Raw genomic sequence first — 20,435 nt, forward strand, 5'->3', positions numbered from 1 at the left:
AATATTTTCTTTGTTGTTGCGTATGATGTATTCTTTCTATGGGTATTTGTCATATCATGTGATTTCTGTTGAAATATGTTGTAATTGCTGCAACTAAGAAGCGCTAAATTTTCCTGACTATCTGCTACAGACAAATCAATAGAGTGCTTTCTCCATTAGCAAGAAGCTTAAATTCAATTTTGCTTTTTTGCTTTTTCACCTCACCATTGTCATCTTCGTATGCGCATTGTTATTTTCTACTTTTCCAGAAAGTGCGTTTACTTCCTGAATATGCTGATTTCTTTTCCAATAGATAAAAAGGAAATACTTTGTTCAGAATATATTCAGAGAAGAAGCAATTTTTCTACGCCATTGTCAGAATAAGGGGTTGGAAATTTTAATTCTTGTCAAACCAAATGTCAAAAAGAAGGAATATAAATGTATGCTTCCAAATCAAAAATCGTATTAGAATTGAAGAATCCTCGACCTCGCTTTTTTAAATTAGATTTGACAACTTTTTTACCGTAAAATATGAAGCAACCGTCAGTATTTCGAGAGACTGGGAAAGGAAATATTTCTGAATTAAACTAATTTGTTTTAGTTTATGTTTAAGCAAGTTTCACATTTATTCAAAATTCATTTGTCATTGCGCGTTTAATTTATAAAATTACTATGCAGTGAAGTAATATTAAGTATTTTCGAGCAGTATAAAAAATCACGATGTTAGAAAAATATTTTTAATTCATTTTTAAAAAGCGAAAAAGGAAAGCTTTTTAAGCACTTATAATATTCTTTTTTCTTCATAATTTCTTAGTTCCAGTTTTAATTTTTTATTTAAAATCTTTCGCAGAAACCATCATATTAAATGTATAACTTTGCTTGTAATTCGCTCATATCGAGAATAAACCAGACATAAGAATTTCAGAAATAGCTGAGAAAAGAAGATATTTCTTAAAAGCATATTCCTATAATTCATAACGTCCGAGTTTCTAAATTATCCGCAATTTGTGCTCTGAGCTAAACTCAGAACATACAAATCCTAAGGCCAGTGTATACTATTTGTGGTGTTTTTGTAACTGATGTTATTCCTATTTATCTTCCTTACTGATCATAGTATAGATCAGGTCTACGAATTCAGCACGGCCTAGAGGAAGAAAATGCCTGTTGTTCTATAATGCTTTGGGAACTCATAAAAGGCGGCAGAACTTTGCCCGATTCCATCTTAGTTTTGAGCCAGCCATGGAGTACACCTTGGCATATGAAATGAAAGTTTGTAGCGCTCTTCTTTTCTTAATCTCAAGGATGCTTCGGCTTATCTCTAGCTATCAATTTTATCTTGAGGTGGCTTCGACTAGATAAATTGTTAAGTGACTGCTACTACGTATAAAAACCCTATATGCTTACAAGCATCCATGTCTTCTCTGTGTTTCATAAAGAAAATGCAAAATGATAAACCAACAAACAAACCAAATATCTTTCGAATATATTTTAATTTTTGCCATCCAAACCCAAGAATTCAAAGCTGGAAGAACCGCTTGGAAACTCTTTTACATCAAATGTTGAATTTTCCAACTGTAAATCATCCTCCTTGCCTTAGCGTTTAAGATCTTTTTTATTGGTTTTAGAATTAACTTAAATTTCAACAACATCGCTTGAAACTTTCACTAACTTTCAAAGTGCTTAGCCATTTCGGTTTTCTGATTGATGTAACCTCAAATGCTTCATTTCTTCTTCATGTGTCTTGAATCCTTCAAATAGCTTATTAATATTGGCATCTAAAGTTTGCTTTAGAGCTTTTGGATTGTTTTCGATCTGGCTTGTTTTAGATCTTTTGGATTGTTTTCGATCTGGCTTGTTTTAGATCTTTTGGGAGTTACTATCAACAGAATTTTTAACTCATTCGGTTTACGTTCAATACCTTTTATTCCGTGAGCACTTACTTATCTCATATTAAAAATGGGGATTTTTTTACGAGTCTAGCAAAACAATCTAGATTACACTTACTCTATACACAACTCTCCTCCATTTGATTCAGCTTTTTGCTTTAACTTGTACAAACACTCCTTTTCGCCACCATTCGTGAAATGGTATCTTTCTTTTAAAAATCAATGATGACAAGAATTTTTATCATCATCCAAAACAGCTGTGTAATACGTTGCTTTCATGTCTTGGTGTTTACATTAACACGTTTTGTGTTTTTCGTTTATAAAGCGGATCAGAAGTCAAAGATATTTCATCCATACTTCCGATTTGTTCAAGTTTAACTGCTTGTTGTTTTTTTACATTAATAACGAAGCTAAGAAGAACGAGATTATTTTGTTTATATATCCATCTCGCATCTTCTCTGAAATCCCTGTTTTAGTCCGCATATATAACAGATTTCTTTTTATAAGTCTTGTAAAATATAATTTATTATGATGAAGAGCTAGTAAAAACCATGATTTCTTTGTAAGTTATCATCCGTTTTGCTTCTTGAATAATCATATTCTTTGAGACTGTTTTTAAGATTCTGTGTTCTAAACTATTTGAGATCTAGTATTTTATATTCCTATTTGTTAAATGTATTATTCAATTACTATTTTATAAAACAGCTTCCTGTTTTTCCTAACTTCTGATTCATTTTTCGGTGGCTCGAAGTACCGCTACACTTTTCTGTTCCCACGCTCTTTAGCATACGCGAAAACCCGTACCTAATGCACGATTTTATTACAATATCTAATTTGCTTCTGAGCCACATATCAAAAATCCGGTATTCAATACACAAACCCACAATGCACTACCCAAGTGTAATTTTCCGCAGTGTTATTAAAACTGAGAGGGAGTGAATATGTTGACGATGAATATGTTGATAACCCATGATCACCCACTAAAAGGCATAAATATTGGAACTGTAAAAGAATTGTTTGTTGATTCACTGAGCTTCACATAACTGGAATGCTATTTCATACCAAGCTGAACTAAGACAACACCCAGAGGAGAATTGGGAAATTTTACTGAAATTGAATATTCAAAATGTCTGTTATGTATGGAGCATAAAAGGCAAACCGTTTTTGTAGCGAATTTAAAAAAAAACGAATGTGCTCATGTTACAGGCTGGAAAATGCTGTTGCTTGTATTTTTGAGTATGTTCTAAACTCCAGTCGAAGTATGAATTACAAAGATCTCAGAAATTTGATCGTAGTTTCCCATCTCCTGTTTATTAGTACTATTTCATCTGTTCTAAACTTGCATATTTCGAAAATAGTCCGAAATTTGAAAGACAATCGAAAAATAGCTGAAACTACTGATACAACTGGTTGAATAAAATTTTAAATTTTGTAGCATTTTTTATTCCAAGCCACATGCGGATTTCCAAGCAATCATCGGATGGCTGTTGATGATAAAAAATATGAAAATGAATTCTGTGGAAAGAATCATAATGCATGATTTTAATGTGTGAAAGTTTGCAAAATCTTAAATATATAAAAAGATAAAGATTTACTTTTAATAGCAGTTATAAGAAAAATGCAAAGGGGTATGAATAACAAATACTATACAGCATTTCTTCGCTGGTCTTTTAATGTAAACTTCCATATTTAAAACACATGCACACATTTATAAATACAGTAATTTGTGATGCATAATGGTTTACAATTACATTAATAAAAAAATAAATTTAATATTTTTCACATTTGATGCAGAAAAATACGTTAAAATGTCATAATCAATTCTGTTTGCCATAAATACTTACCTGTCACTGATCCCAAATGAGAAGATTCATAAAATTTTATTTATTATTATTTTTGGTAGATCATTGCAGTCATTCATTTATTTTAATTATAGTTATTAAATGGAATTGCTTTTTATAAACCCTTTCCATAAAACATAAACTTGGAACTGTTCTGATTTCCTTAAACTTCTTAATTTTGAAATTTCTATATTAATTAAATGCGTTTTTATTAAAATTGAGAATAATTACTTTGATATCTGGATGCAGACAGTGTCTCAAACATTAGATTTATGAATATGCATTACAAATGATGTCATGTTTTAATATTTGATTTAAATGTATTTAATTTCTAAAATTTCGTATGAAAAATTAAGAAAATTAGAAGTGCCATTCCGTGAAAGAACAATTAAATTTAAAAACAATTCCAGGTGGGATGTAATTGAAAATAATTAGTAATTGCATCAAATGTGAAAAATATTAAATTTATTTTTTATTAATGTAATTGTAAACCATTATGCATCACAAATTACTGTATTTATAAATGTGTGCATGTGTTTTAAATATGGAAGTTTACATTAAAAGACCAGCGAAGAAATGCTGTATAGTATTTGTTATTCATACCCCTTTGCATTTTTCTTATAACTGCAGGTGAAAATGAAATAGAAAACACAAATAACAAATTAGTAATACCCGAGCTTAAACAATTTTGCCGAAAGAAACCATTTATTCTAATTCATTAGAAGATATTTTTAGACCAAGTCTGAGAAAGAAATTTCGTATTTTTCAAGAAACATTCCGAAAATTGAACATTCCATATGCTCTTAAGAGTTTCTAGTTCACTTAAACGCTCTAGCGCAAACTTTCGAATTTTTTTGTCTTTACTACCACTGTTTCGAAACGAAATACCAATGCAATTTTAAGATATATGTGAAAATCAACTCAGAAAAATCATAACAAAGTAACGGGGAAATTTAATAAAACATTTTACTCTCCTTACTTGTACCAGAGGAGGAAAAAAAGTTAAAACTACTTGGAAAAATTGAATTCAAACAGCGTTTGCACCTTGGATTCGAAGAGAATTTTTCTTATATTTATTCACTTTCTTTTCGCGGTTTTGCGACCATTCGGAAATGCATCGAAGAGAAAAATTAATGAGTCCCTAAATCAAATTATATAGCTGAATATTTTTGCACGGTTTTTGGAAAGTATTGCATTTAAAGTTGTTCTTCACGCTCATTGAATTGCAGATGCGAAGTGCCGAAGAAGGAGCTGGAAGAAAGCCAAGATGCAAGTGAAAAAGGCCCGGATATCATTCCTCATTCAATAGACTCAGAAGGTAGGTTCGAATGTTTCATCCGGCCAGCTCTTGTTTCTCTGTAAGTCTTATCAAATGGAAAAGGTTTGAATTTCTGTAGTATATTTTCTTTTAAATAAATGGAAGGAAATGGTAACATTTTTGGAAGCAGATATTTACAACTAGTGCGAACAACTTCCATGAAATTTTCTTCTCACCCATAAGCTAAAAGATAAATATATCCACACTTTAAAAGTTTTGTATGAATGACTTGTAATACCTGACACAGTTAAATGTATAGTTAAAAGTTTGAGTTAAATTTTTCATAAATATTTATGATACAACGTGCTTGCCTTAAGCATTCATTCGGAGAAAAGTAAAATATCTGGTCTTTTGAAAAGGATCTGAAATCATTTCACGTGTATAATTTTAAAGATGAATAGGCCTTGCTGTCAGCATATGATTATCATATATTAGCTGCTAAACAGATAAAGATTTTTTTTTTTGCTTGCTTTTCTTTCGGTAGGAAAGAAGCAATATCTTCTTATCTGTGAGGACCCATTTCCGCATGACAACAGTGTCTTAGTTCCTAGCCAGGTCAAGTAATTATTGTGACCTTCTACGGCATGACATCTTCGAGCTTGCGATCAGAGGGCTGTCATGGAATATTTTACATTGAACGACGACAGAACTTTACGACAGACTTCTACATTCTCCAGAATATTTTACAAGCTACTGTTTTTAATTTAAAACACAACTGAGTTTCTTTACAGAAGAGCACACCTAAAAATTTGCTTATCAAATTCTAGAAATGAAAATTACACACAAACATTACTTTCCTAAATTTGATGGTATTTACTTATCCTTCATTTAACATTTAGATGTCTAAGTAAATCATCCATCAGTCACGTTTAAAAGAATCTGAAGAGATTATTAATTAATGAGATAGATCATTGGAAAATGTCGTCAGTAACAAGCCTATTGCATTGAATAATATAAGTTTAATTTTTTTAATGTTTTCAAATGTTTTCCAAAAATAATTGTGGACAAAATACTTTACCGCATTTAATATAGAAAATGTGTAAGGTAATTTGCGAAAAAGTGAAATTGTTATGAGTAATGAATACAACATATGGCATTTTAAAATATAAATATATAAATTAATCTGAGTTGCAGAGGTTCTGAAGGCACAAATTTATATTAGGAAATTTCTAATAAAGAAAATAAAATTCCAAGATTTGAAGAAGGGTTTTATTTTATTCAATACTTCATTTAAGATTACATTTTAATTTGAATACACTTGCATGAGCATTAGCAAATTTTCTAACAGTGGAATTCAGTTTTCAAAACAGAAAAATAAATAATTTATAAAATACTTAATAATGTATAAAATACAGTTACTTCAATGCATTTTATACAAGAGCGGCTTTATAAAATAAAAGTTCAGACAGTGAAGCTTTTTATTATATGAATCATTGAATAACTGAAGTAATTACAGTTATATTTAAGTATAAAATCATATGTACAAACGACAGAAAATATGTTTTAATAATTTTGTATATTTTCCCTTCCTTATCAAATTTTACATTTAAAACAAAACTTTTTTTTCCCTTTAAGTACGATATTTGGAAACTATGTAAGTTCTACGCAGATTAAAACAGAATGCAAGTTTTTTTATTACATTAATTAAGCAAATTTTGTTAAGTACACACATCATACAAAACATTTTCTCTCTGAAAACGAAATATTTAATTAAGAATTTTGAGCTAATTCATTCTTATCTATTAATTTTTAATTATCAATTAAAATGTTTATATTATTTTTATATCAATTACGAATTTTAATTTGATTAAACAATATTCATAAATAAAATATATTAGACATACACAACATTTCATTTTTCGGTAACCTTGTAGACACATTACGTTTATTTCGGAAGCAGAAGTGATGAAAAATGAGCAAAGCCTTCGCCAGGAATCGAACCGCAGACCTCTGGAATACGCACCCAGCGTGCAGACCACTACACCACGAAGGCAAGTTAAGAAGGCGGAAGAAATACCTTATATACTCCCCCTTTTAAATGGCGGCTGGGGTTTTTAAGGGAGCCAATCGCCAAATTCTGGGTGTGGAAAATCATCATCCACCACCCTTTTAGTTCGGGCGCCACTGTAAAGACATTAGTTATTTTTGAGGTAGCAGGAATCATGAAAAATAAGCAATGCCTTCGCCGGGAGTCGAACCACGGACCTCTGGAATACGCGTCCAGCATGCAGACCACTACACCACGAAGGCATGGTAAGATGGTGGGAGAAATACCTATTCCTGTCCTTCGAACAATACTTTTCTGGGATATTCTGACGAAAATTAGTGTTCTGCTTTTGGATAACTTATCTAAAAAATATAACACTAATTAAACAAAGGCTAGAAATTCATCGAATTGATGAGGCTTCATGCAAAAGATAATTAAAAAAACTTTCGATGACGTTCAAGCGCATCTTCTCAATTAATTCATTTGAATCTCCAAGCTGCAGTCGTCTCTCATATATCGGTCTAAAAACCACAATGTGCTTCTCCTTGTACGTAAAACAAAAAGTTTCGACCTTGCAGAAACAGATCGATTTTAATTTTAAATATAACTGTAGAAATCAAAATACCTCTCAGAAATGCATATTCCCCTCTCCCCCCCCCAAGTTTCCGATAAGAACAGCCTCTAGTGTGCACCTATGACAAACTTTGAAAAGGAAATGTCTGCACGATGTGAACTGACGTATACGGAAAGCGTTTCCTGTGTCTCTGATTTTTACGTCACCGCCCCAAAGTGATCTCAGCTTCATTCCCGTCTGTATCATCTATTCACTTCATCGTTCGAACCAAAATGCCGAGCTATTTGTCGATTTGCCCACCAAATGTCTTTTATTTCTATGTCACGGATTATTTAAATTTGTGAAAATAAGTCTGAAATCTTGGGAGAAGCCATTGTTACAGCAGTGATGATGAGCTGCAATCAAAACCCATTATAAATTTTCTGTCCAAAATTGAGTTTGGCTGATTAATATATCTTTAGTTGTTACGTTCGATGCGCTGGAGCTTCGGCTATGTTTTCAACGACATTAAATTTTATGCAGAGCATTCTGGAATGAAGCAAGCACAGATATTTTTATGCTTTAGTGTCCTACCTCTTTAATTAGGATATTTAATTATGGAATATTTTTCCTATGTTGCAAATTAAATAATTTTCTAAACATTCTGTAAAATAAATATATAAGAAAGTGTAAATGTTTCATGCATTTCTTTTTTAAAATCAAACTTTCGCTTAAAAGGAATTCTGTTCATATATGCATAAAAAATTCCATGTGTTACATCATTTGCCTTATCAGTTGAAATCAATTTAGGTAAGTATCTGATTTCTTTTTATTTTTAAAAGGTTTTACTATTTCAATTATTTCTATGAAATTGGCTTTTTTGTTTTCAATTATTGTACTTACATGTATTAGCTTATAATAAATCGTAAAAGAAAGATTTTTGTGAATAGATCTTACTTTACACGTTTTTTTTCCCTCTTTTGCAATTAGGAAGTTATTCTCACGAGTATAAGAATTAAAACAGCACAAAGTCAATTTTGATAATGCCTCTAATAAAAAATTCTTTCAGAGTTTTTTTTATAATGCACATTATAAGGATAAAAAGTATTAATAAAAAATAAATGAGCCAATTTTTAATTATATTTCTTTCTAATAATTTTCCATCTTGTTACGTAGAGAATATTACTCTATTAAACTCTCAAAATGATTGTCAGTTTATTTTAGTTTTTTCATTCGGTGAAATTTAATTGGTTTCCTTGATGAATAATTTTCCCCTTTTTTAATGCTAAAATCTAAACTCTTTTGAATGTTCCTTTTTTTTCATAAAGCACTATTCTACGTCTCTCAGTTATTTATTAAATATTTTTTTTCATGTAAGATTTCTAAATGTTTTCTATATGTTTTCATAAAAGCTTTTGCATAAAAATATCGTATATCTTTATAAGTTCTTTTATCTTTGTATGTATTTATTCATGTTTCTATTCAGCTGCGCATGAGTATTGTTTTTTTTGGGGGGGTTAGTCTACACGTAGGGAAGGAATATGAAAAACTTTAGTTTTGCAGTAAAAGAGAAAAATATGTGCGCCACAATCTACTATGAGAATATATTCAAATGGGAAATAAAATTCCTTGCTTTATGGCTTTGTCTTTTACAAACATCACACAGAAGTATATGCAAGTACCAGTATGTAGAAAATGTTCGATGTGCATGTTTTATAAAATGTCTTTGTGTTTTGGATATTTCAGAAACTGATAAAACGCCTTCTTGACGAGCCCATATTCTTGCATTAGAATTATTTCCTCTATATGAAGCATAAATTGATATAAAAATATTTAAATGGTAACAGTGGTAAAGAATAATTTGTCCTAGTATTTGTATTAACGAACAGTTTTTGAATATCTTAACTGCAGGTCGGATTGAAATTTGTTAATGCATGAACAGAATAATTCCTTTTTTCCTTTTTTTTTTTTTTTTTTTTTTTTTTTTTTTTAGAAAATGAATTTTCAATTTATATAAAACTCAAATACTTGAAAAATTTCTAATATTTTTACTTCCATAATAAAAGAGTTAATAAAATATGAAATCGATATTGCATTAATTAGTTTTAACATTAGATTCACAAAGTAGTATGTTTACTGATATCTTCTACAGAACATTAAACCCTTGCAGATCTCGGGGGTTACGTAATTAATACATTGCGCGTACTTTTAACGTCGCTATACGCAAAGTTGACATTCTATGGAAAAATGTATTAGTTATAAATTTAGATTAATAAAATATGTGTAATTTAAACAAACCGAATTATTTCTGTAATTAAAAGGGAAAAACAAAACAAATATTTATTCAAAATATTTTTAAACATTGGTGACTTTTGCTTCGAACGATGATTGACTCAACTCTTCAAGGTTTTGCAGTAAGAAACTCAAAGTGTCTTCAATGCCTTTCATGAAGTGTCCTGTTCTTTGTTCATTTGGGTTAACCTGCATTGTAAAATCAGATTCTTCAAAAGCCATTTTTAGGAATTCATTTTATTCTAGCAAAGTAAACGAGCTTTATCATCTTCATTATCACTGCTTTCGCTATAACTTTATGCTATATTATTATCTATCCGAGTTCGGCAAGGATTTAATGTTAAGTATTATATCTATCCATCCAAAATGAAGTATCTTAAAATATCAGAATTACATCTCGCGTGGTGGTCGTTAAAGCTTGCAAATGAGTAGCATCGCAGCGCCTACATAACTCATATTCTCCATAAATACCCCTTAAAAATATTTATAAAAAGGGATAATAATAGGCTATTATAAATACTGAAGTTATTTGTTTTATCATTATTCATTTACATTGTAAAATACAGAATGTATAGACACAAAACACGCAGTCATTCCGGCAACTTTTTGAGTTAACTAGAAGAACTGTGACTTATAGAGATTGGATATTATCTTTCTGAGAAATCGATACTGGTGTTGGAAAAAATAGAGCCACAGTAGCGTTAATGACGGACTGCACAACAGGGTCAAGAACCGTCCTACCAAATTTAGGGTCTATTGGCACAATACACAGCTGCAATGATACACTACACGGACTAGTCCCAACTGAGAAACCCCATATTAGCCAAGGGTCTGGGTCGACAGTCGATGTCCCCGAGAGAGTTAGAAGTGTACGCTGATCATGCTACCACTCCGGGCTCGAAATCTGAAGTGGTAGAATTTAAAAGTTTCTCTACAACCACGTCTACCTCCTGGGCTCGCGGGATCACCACTCCCGATTCTCAGGGTTCACCGTGGCGCGCAACATGCACGCCTAGAGACCTGACTGGCCGTTGAAAGTGCTACCTGCCAGTACTACGCGGAATACCTGAATCCCTTGCACGGACCTAACACGAGGCTTACAACACCTCACCCTGTGGGTCACCCGAATGAACGGGGACGGTTTTACGCGTGAACACCCACAGGTCACGGTGAACCACCAAGCTCAATGATTTTATACCCTCGTGGCCAAGACTGCCTAGGTACAGATCCTAGACTGTAATCTCACACAGTTCTCTGCTTCGACCCCCAGGGAGTAAGAACCCTGAATATGAAGAAATGAATGGCTTAATTTAAAGACAACTACAGATCGATATATATGTCCGAAACTGGTGGCACCGGGCTCATAGTGGTTACGTTTCAACTCGGTAACGTGTGATCTCACGTGTCACACGACGTTTAGTAGTTCTTCATAGTCCACCAGCTCGTGGTATTTTCTGCCTGAACCTACCCATTATTCCAATATGTCGCCCACTGAATATATCTGCTTGATGATTGGCAGACGAATGATCCACGCCTGCGGGTATGCCAAATAAATTTTGAAAAAAGCATGAACTGACATATCTAGTTACATATCTAAAGCACCTTCCTTTCCTGCTGCTTGTCGCAGCAGTTATTACTAGTTAATTTTAATTCACCCTTACACCTTACATTAGTTTTTATTAAATCTCTGGATTTTTATGATGTTGCATTTGGATAGCTAGCAGTGAATATCTGCTGAGGTACATAATGCATAAGAGAACGCTAACAGTGAATATCTGCTGAGTACATAAGAGAAAAAACTATCTAATAGATTTTATCTTCCAGAACTAATTTTACCGTATTTAGTGAAAGAACTCAATTTATTTGAACTTTCTATTCTAAATCATCACTTAATATCTCTAATAGTAATAAATATACATAGAATAGAATAATCATCAAAATACATTATGTGCTTATTGTTGTTCAAAGTAAGCGATTTGTGTTTTAAAATCACGTAAACTACGAAGTACATTCTAAAATTCAGTTTTATTCTTAGAAGCGACTTACAGAGACTTCGGCCTTTTTTACTCCATAAACAGGATAAAATTTTCATTTTTAAGAATCACTATGAATTTCAGATATCCGCAATTATTGTGACCTTTTACATATAAAACCAATTAAGAGGTCTCTAAATTTTAAAATCCTACGACGTAATCAGCCATGCTGCCGGTTTGCATTACAAGTATTGAATGCAGAAACATAAAAGTCAATTTAAAATAAAAGTAAATAAATCTTGGATATTCGATTAAACAACTATATATCGAAAAATATATAATAAATAAATACACTATTTAAGTAACTTTAATGTCGAAAAATATAGCAGTAAGTTTTTACCTGCCTCGTGAGTTTCATAAAAGTTCATATCTGAGAAATGATGTATCAGAAAATGAAGGTTTGAATAAGAATCCATATGTAGATAATCTCGAATCATGGACGAACCGTTACAATCATAATCATCCAAATCGTATCGATTTATCAACGCAGATCATTGAATAGCCTGGGATTTCTAATATTGCATGCAAAAATTGATGAGCAATATAGCGTATCCAAAGCATAATGGTGGAATTTAGTCCTATTTTATGCGTGTTTTCTACTCTGCGCTGTAAACCAAAATATGTTGCGTAATACTTTTAGTTTAGCTATTAGCTGGCTTAGGTTCAGAAAACCATTGCTTTGTTTCTACGTGTGTGCTATTAACAATATGACGCACTTGGAAATGATATCCAACCCTTTATCCTCTTTGGAGGAACGCTGTAAGTAAATGCTTGCGAACGCTGCCATAGTTTTTTCCTTTAGATTCACAATTACTCTGAATCTTTTCACCCTAAGTGTTTTCTCAAATGATCCATTTTCTTCCCTTTCAAAAACGATCCTATTGGATGCGATCAAAATTTCGTAAAACCATGGAATGGGTCCATTTCATTCAATCCACCCATCCTGGTAAACGATTCTATTGCACATCTAGTGCAATCGCTGAAACGTGTGGTCGTGCTCAATAAAGATAAAAAAATGGTACTACTGATTTCTTCCGTGTTTGTGATTTGAGGAACGAAAATGCTGATTCATGTTTTTCTCTCAGTCGATGATATAGAATAAACAGTAGCATGTATCTGTAGAGCAAAATTACAACTTGCGCCATATATGTACGCTACTGTTATTAGCAATATACAGTTTCTCTCTTTTTTGAGGATACATGCTAAATGAGTTTTTATTTAAAGCTCTAGAATAACGTAAATATGAAAAAAGTAGTTTTAAATAATAGCCTGGCAGGTGGTAATTTAACTTCTTAATGGATTGTAACTCTTTGGTATGGAAGATAGGTTCATTCTTCTATATATACATATAAACATTCGAGTTAACCGCAAGTCTTCAGAAATTTGCTTAGTGAAAATAATCCAGGATACCCACAAAGATTAAAGTTGCAATTTGATTTGGAAATACCGAGATATTTAAATTTCGAATGTCAAGAAAAAATTACAATCAAGTTTCTAGATTAATCATTCCCATTAAAATTAATTCGCATTAATAAATAATTAAAAATATACGCTTTCTTATCTACCGAGAGGACAATAGTTTTTATCTTAATATAAGTCATTTTCCCTCTCTCAATAGGTATCATATATATTTTCCCTACATTTGTCAGATTTCTTTAATTTAAATAACTAGTTAGTTTACGTTTTTAATCTATACAGTCACTTCTCTCTTTCCGTCTTCCTGCTCGAATGCAAATGAGTTTTCGTGTATATAAAGTGAGGTTTTGAGACTGTTTAAGTTAGAGCGTTATGCTTTCTGATGGCCACCTTAGTAGGTTTGCTTCTTGTAAGATACGAGTTCCAGCCTTCCGCCCAGCATTATAGTTGCAGATAGTTAAATTCACGCCAGTGAAGTTTCTGAGCTAACTTCGCGTTAAATTGCTCTGTGTAGCCTTTGGCTCCTAGTTATTTAAATTTAGCTTTACATTCGAATTTCTACTTTCCGTTTCTCTGGCTTCTATAAATGCTAACAGACTTGTAAGTACCCTTAGTGCCTTTTTTTCATCTTATTTAGTTTTAAAATAAAGGATTTTTTACACCCATCTCAAGTTCATGTTCTTACTTCGCGATTAAGTGTTCCGCAGAACGGTTGGACACAAGTTACAATACAGAAAAACTTAAAACCTTATACATTTAAAAAATATATTAAGCTATCATAATTTTCACTTCTTTAAATAAAAAGAATATGCATGCAAAGTTTTATATCAAATGGCATTTAGCTATTTATTTATTTTTCTTCCTCTGAGTTATCGAGTTAAAACGAGTATTGTTGCCTTTTATGTAAACAAATCAAATTTTACTTGCGCTAAAAAAGAGGGGTTCAAAAATGCAAAGCCGTCTTATATTCAGATTAATGAGGTATATTTTCAATTTTCATTCAAAGTGCTAAATATTACAAATTGTTTTACGAAAGAAAGTTGTAAGAAATTTATAACTAAAATTAAGGTATCTTATTTCACTTCTTGGAAACCTTTTCTAAATCTGGCGTGGCTCTGAGTTTGAAAAATTTAGTTTGACAAATTTAAATACAAAATTTCAAAACAGGCAAGCTAGAAAGTGATAAACTGAGGACTATAGGTACAATTGAAGAATATATATTTACGACTAAATTCATTCCGTTTTAGTATTTATTTGAGCTTAACGACACATGATATTCTCTGAAATAAAATTTAATTTACTTCTTGCACTGGTTAAAAAAACTCTACTTTCAGATAAATAATTTTCTTTCAATGCCTGAAAAAAAGGTGTTAAAAAATTGTAAAACTGGTAGTTAGAAATGCAACCGAGGAGAAAATAATTAATGACATTGTAAAATTCCACACAGTTAAACGAGCCATTGACTTCAGCTAGTGACGTTTTTTGAAGCAGAAAATTAAGGAAAATGCCAATTATTGTGTTTTCTCTGTGATTCCAAATCGTGCAAGAGCATTTTCAGAATTCTAATACAAATAATAAAACTGTATGACAACTGTCACAGGCAAACTAATTAAAAGGCATTCATTCATCTGTTCTAGTGAAGCTATGTTAAAATGAAAATATTTTTAATTTTGGAGAGCGTTTTTGGAGGTCATAAAAAAGCTTCCTGATAGATGAACCTCTAGCTGCCTATCCGTTTAACCAATCAAAGTGAAGTTTCAGATATTGTTATTTGAAGATATGTACTCGAGATTGTGATGATTTAAAACAACAGAGGTCTAATGGTTACGGTTATAGAGAAAACATTTCGAATTTCGAAGCATCCACTTTTTCCACATCAGAAAACTATAAATGGCTTTTGAACGATACGCATATGACGAAAAATGCCGGTGTAATACTTTTGCAAAGAAGAGCATTCTAAAGGACCAATGATAACACAAGACAAAGGTGATGGGAAAAGACTTTTATTTTAATTACAGGTTTTCAATGTGCCCACCTTCGTTGGCTATAACGCACTGAAGTACTACGTAGGACTCACGCACTGCATGCAGGAGATTGTTGACAACAATGATGATCGTAACATCGTAGAAGGACTCTGTATAACTTTATAAAGTTATATAATATAAAGTTTTATGGCATCTTTCAGTTCTGACAAACCTCGTGGATTTCATATGTAGTACATGTCAGATTTGAGATAACCACAGATTCAGAAATCCTTCGGAGTGACGTTGCAGGATCGCGATGGCCACGAAACTGCAAAGAGAGATGACTCTGTCTCCAAAATATTGTTGCAACAACTTGCCGAACACATGTGTTGATGTGTGCAGGAGCACCGTCTTGTGTCCCCAACTACATTTCGCCGCTGCAATTCTAAAATCACGTAATTCTGCAACATTGTTGTATGCCGAGCATTCTGATGAAGCACATTTTCATACCTCTGAAAATGACCGCCTCGAAGAAATACCGAGAACGAATGTGGTTTGGATGCCGCACCAAAGTAACCAGAGTAAGAAGAATTGGACTTTTGTCAATTTTCTTTAACTTTTTAGGTCGATGTGTACATGGATAAAACCAAGGGAGTACGCAATGCCATTTTTGTGCAATTCTGGGATTTTTTCAAGTGAAAATAGGTCGATGTGCGCATGGATACCAAGTAAGAGCAATTCTTAAAAACGCGCCAAGCAGTGGGCGATTCTGCACTTTTCCCAAAACCTCACTGCATCTTGTTGCGGACGCCACTTGTTACGAAAATTCAAAGACCAAAATCAGAACTACGCCGAGACTACCCGTCAAAGGTTGTTCTACACAGGCTCTTAATATGCGTATATAAACATTAATAATAATTAGACACAGTGAGTCTACTATTAGAGTATCTGTTTATACTTTCAATATTTATAGAAAAAGAAATAAATTTTATCTACTTGGATTCTGCACATGCTTCTTGACGAATAACAATTTTATTCATACTTGACATCAGCAGCTTCACAGTTTCCTTGAATTAAAGCGAGAATTCTTTACTAGGAAATTATTCAATAAACAGAACAAATACAATACAATATACAATTTAATTAATACATTAAATTGATAGAACGCTTATATCACTAAGCAAACACGGATCAAAACGTGCATGGCAACGCCGAAAACTGATGCCATCCACAAAAAAGGATGCATAAAACAACGTATCGTGTTCATTCAACAAAGTTATTCATAAAACAAAGTCTCGTGGATATCTCCCAAAGTTTATTGACGTCATTACGTAACAGTCGTAATGGAACACGATTCTTTTGCGATTTGCCTTTTCTCTTTGATTGATTTGCCTTTTCTCTTTGATTTATTCTTTCAGTTTCATAAGTAGTTGGCAGTAAAACATTTGAGTTGATTGTTTGATTGCTTGGAAGCAGCTGAAAATATATAACACCTTTATAACCCCCACAAAAAATTGATGCAAGCTCTTTTGGCTTTCGATATAATTTGTGTTGATTGATTGTATTTGTAGTATGATCTTATTTGGTTAATGGTTAATGTTATTGTAGACAATCCATTTTTTCACTAGTGATAATTCGTTTCAAAAAAGGGTCCATTGCGTTCGAAAAGCATATCACAAATATTGTTTCGCTGTGTTAAGTGAATTTCTTTCAATTCATGGGGAACCCAAATATCAAGCTTCTTATCGAGTCCAAGGTATCTTAAGTGATTTTAATTGCTTGTGATACCTTTTTTGCAATCTATCGCACAGTTATTTGACGTTTCGACTCGGTTATGGCTTTAATTTTGCCATCTCGGCTTCAGAATGTCGGCTAGAACTTTGGTCATCTTCAAGTGAAAAATCTCCAGAACGAAATTTTTTAAACCAATTCTGACTCATGCGTTCTGATATGCAATCAATACCATAAACTTCACTTATCTCTTTGCAAGCCTTAGCCGCTTTCTTGCCTTTATGAAAAAAACTTAAAATATGTTGAAAATGTTTATTTTTGCACCGCATGTTAACATCGATTGTAAACTAACAGTTGTAAATAAACACACATGGAATTTGTTCCTGTAGCAACCTAAAAGTATCAGTTGCCAAATCTCAAAAGAAATTATAAAATTGCTAGAAGAATAAGAAAACGAACATAACGGTATTTTTGTGCAAGCTGAAATTACTTTCTTGCGAACTCAGTACCACTCTTTTAATTTAATAACTAAATAATGTAATTCATAAACTTTTTAATTCATGTAATTTGTAATCTACTGATTGATCATTATTGCATGTAATAAAATATAAATTCGTGGAGCACGATTCTTCTTCGTTTACCATCTAACATTGAGCTCTGGAACCTTCTGCAAGTTCTTGCTTAAGATAATTTTCTCTTTGTAATGTGGAGTTCTGATGAATTTTGATGTCAAGGATGGAGATTAATTCAATGAGTAATATATGGAGTAAATAACACCAGATATATTTTATGATTCTAATGCATATTGCATATCAAAATACATAATTGCAATTTATTGTTCTAATATTTTCCCGTTTTTTCAGTGTTTTTCATGCGTGGGAGCCTCACTGACATGGCACATAGCGAATATTTACAGAAAGAAGAGTCTCCGCCAACGGAATATATCCGCCAGAAGTATAAGGCAACTGTCTTATAGCGAATGCGAAGTAATGGAGAAAACCCATTCTTCAATAGGTAATCAAATATAATCTATAAATTCTAGTTCTAAAAACAACTTTATTTTCCTTTTCTAATTTCAGTTATGTACAAACAAAACCAAGATTTTGAAACTCGGTTTACTTTTAAAGATACCGGTGAACAGTAAGAGACAAACGTCAACCTTAAACCGACAGATAATTTATAGTAAATGTTTCTATAGAACCAATTCCTCTATAAGATTGAATTTTGCATAATTTTGAATTTACGATCGATGTGCTGCTCTTCTGCTCTTTCGTAGAATTACGACTTCACTATTTCATACATTTAGTGCCAGAATAGTAAGTATTAGTAAGTATAGCTATTCTGACAATGTCTAGATAAGGGTTTCGCCTTAACAGAAATTCACTGTAACTGGTAGGAAAGTAAACTGTATCTTTATGGTAATTTGTATTTACCGCTGCACAAATTATACAAACTAAAAAAATCTATAACTTGCAAATTGCAGTTTAGATACCAAATACTTACAATGGCAATACCTACTAAAAGTTAAGTAAGACATTTATCAGTAACAACTTATCTGATGTAAATGCATTTCTGTCTAATTATACCTTTAATTCTAACTTAAAAAATTAAATGTAATCTCAATTTATTTGATAAGCTTCAAATGGACCACTGAATTTTATTTAGAATCTGCATAGACGTAGTTGCAACGTATAACAGATAAGAAATGAATAGCTACTATGAAAAGAAGGAATGATAGCTGCTGGATCAAAATTTCGCAGATGATTACAATTTTCAGAACAAGAATCGTAAAAATTGAACTGCCCCTTCGCCAGGATTCAAGCACAATGCTTTTTCAATAATTTCTTGCTGGGCACGTTAATTAATTACATGCATGGAAGAATGTGGTAATTCTTTGCATTTTTCCCCGCATAAAATATAACTGTGGAGTAACAAAAGCAAGTGGACTAAATCCAAATGTTAATAAAGTATCTTTCATCACAATTTTACTTCGGATGCCACTATAAAGAAATTTTATACGATTTCTAAGTCAGGGAAACGAGAGATATTTATTAGATCCTCGCCGGGATTCGAACTACGCATCCTGCAGTTGCTAGCTGGACATGCTCACTATTTACAAAATGCACAGGACCATGTGATAATTCTTCACAAAATATTGTTTTTTCCCCCTTAACTATGCTACTAGATGAAATCTAGTATCTGTATATATACTTGAGAACGATTCCTAAATTTTTCAAATGCAATTTGAAAAACAAGAAGCAATGAGAAGATAATAACGATGATATGATGTAGTCGAACCTGTCCACCATCCAGAGAGGAAAATAGTTAGTGACGCTGATTGCTGCACAAATCGACACGGATTTGAGTCCCTGAGAAGACTTGAATACGTGTAAGTGTATAATACCTTTGTGGCATGGGAGCACTCAAAATACTGGCGAGCCAAAGGTCGTCCTTTTGAGTGGTTTGGTGGCAGAAGAAGAATGGTGGGCGACAATCAAAGGGTCCTCCGAGATGATCTCCATCAAATATGTAGCTGAGCTGCACAGTTAGAAAGGTGGAACGATACCTGTGTGACCAATGGTAAAACTATAATGCCCCGCCCACTTGTACTGTACTGGTCGATCCTACGCTGTGTCAATCGTATGTCTGTCACGAATCAGCCCAGGTCAGAAATGTGTATTAATCATCTTACTCTCAATTATATCATTATCAAAATTTCTTCTCTTTCATGTCAAACGTGAGCTAGTAATCCATCGTGGTATCAGTTCTAAACTTTGTTCAGGTTACGATGTAGAGAAATTAGGTTAATTGGGAAAGCCGGAGAGATGAAAATTTAGCAAACGCTTTCGCCGGGAATTGAACCACGGACCTCTGGAATACCAGCCCAGCGTGCAGATTCACTACACCACGAAGGCACGCAAGGAAAGAGGGAGAAATACCTCATATACTCGCCTTTTTTAAAGGGCGATTGGAGATTTTAGGAGACCCAATCTCCAAATCCTGGGTGTGGAGAATCCTCATCCAGCACTCTTTTAGTTCGGGCGCCACTGTAGAAACATTAGGATTTTTGGAAAAGCCGGAGAACCCTTTTTAGTTCGGACGCCACTGTAGAGACATTAGGTTAATTGGAAAAGCCGCATGGAGATGAAAATTTAGCAAACGCCTTCGTCAGGAATCGAACCACGAACCTCTGGAATACCAGCCCAGCGTGCAGAGCCACTACACCACGAAGGCACGCTAGGAAAGCGGGAGAAATACCTTATAACGAAGTGTTTATCTTATAGAGTGTTGATTCTATGCAGTGTCGCTCTTACAAATGTAAGTCAAATGTCTGACCCTGGTAAAAGCTCCTATTCTATCTAAGTTCCTAAATGTATTTCCCATTTTTAATAGCTTAAATCAGCAAATACTTTTGCCCAGTTATAAAAATTTAAG

At 32.8% G+C, this 20,435-nt stretch overlaps 1 protein-coding gene across 1 annotated transcript in view; it reads left to right on the forward strand.

The window, feature by feature from the left end:
* The window catches only part of LOC118182172 (protein turtle-like), a 553,469-nt gene that overhangs the window by 488,548 nt on the left and 44,486 nt on the right, over positions 1-20,435 (forward strand). The window contains exons 11-12 of the mRNA XM_085818215.1: positions 4,936-5,024; positions 17,864-18,014. Of these exons, the coding sequence (XP_085674341.1) occupies positions 4,936-5,024; positions 17,864-17,976 (202 nt within the window). The 3' untranslated portion in view covers positions 17,977-18,014. The remainder of the gene's footprint in view (positions 1-4,935; positions 5,025-17,863; positions 18,015-20,435) is intronic.

The sequence above is a fragment of the Stegodyphus dumicola genome, chromosome 6, assembly GCF_044657685.1.
Source record: "Stegodyphus dumicola isolate Sdum_Otavi_A_Nest chromosome 6, ASM4465768v1".
Lineage (NCBI taxonomy): Eukaryota > Metazoa > Arthropoda > Arachnida > Araneae > Eresidae > Stegodyphus > Stegodyphus dumicola.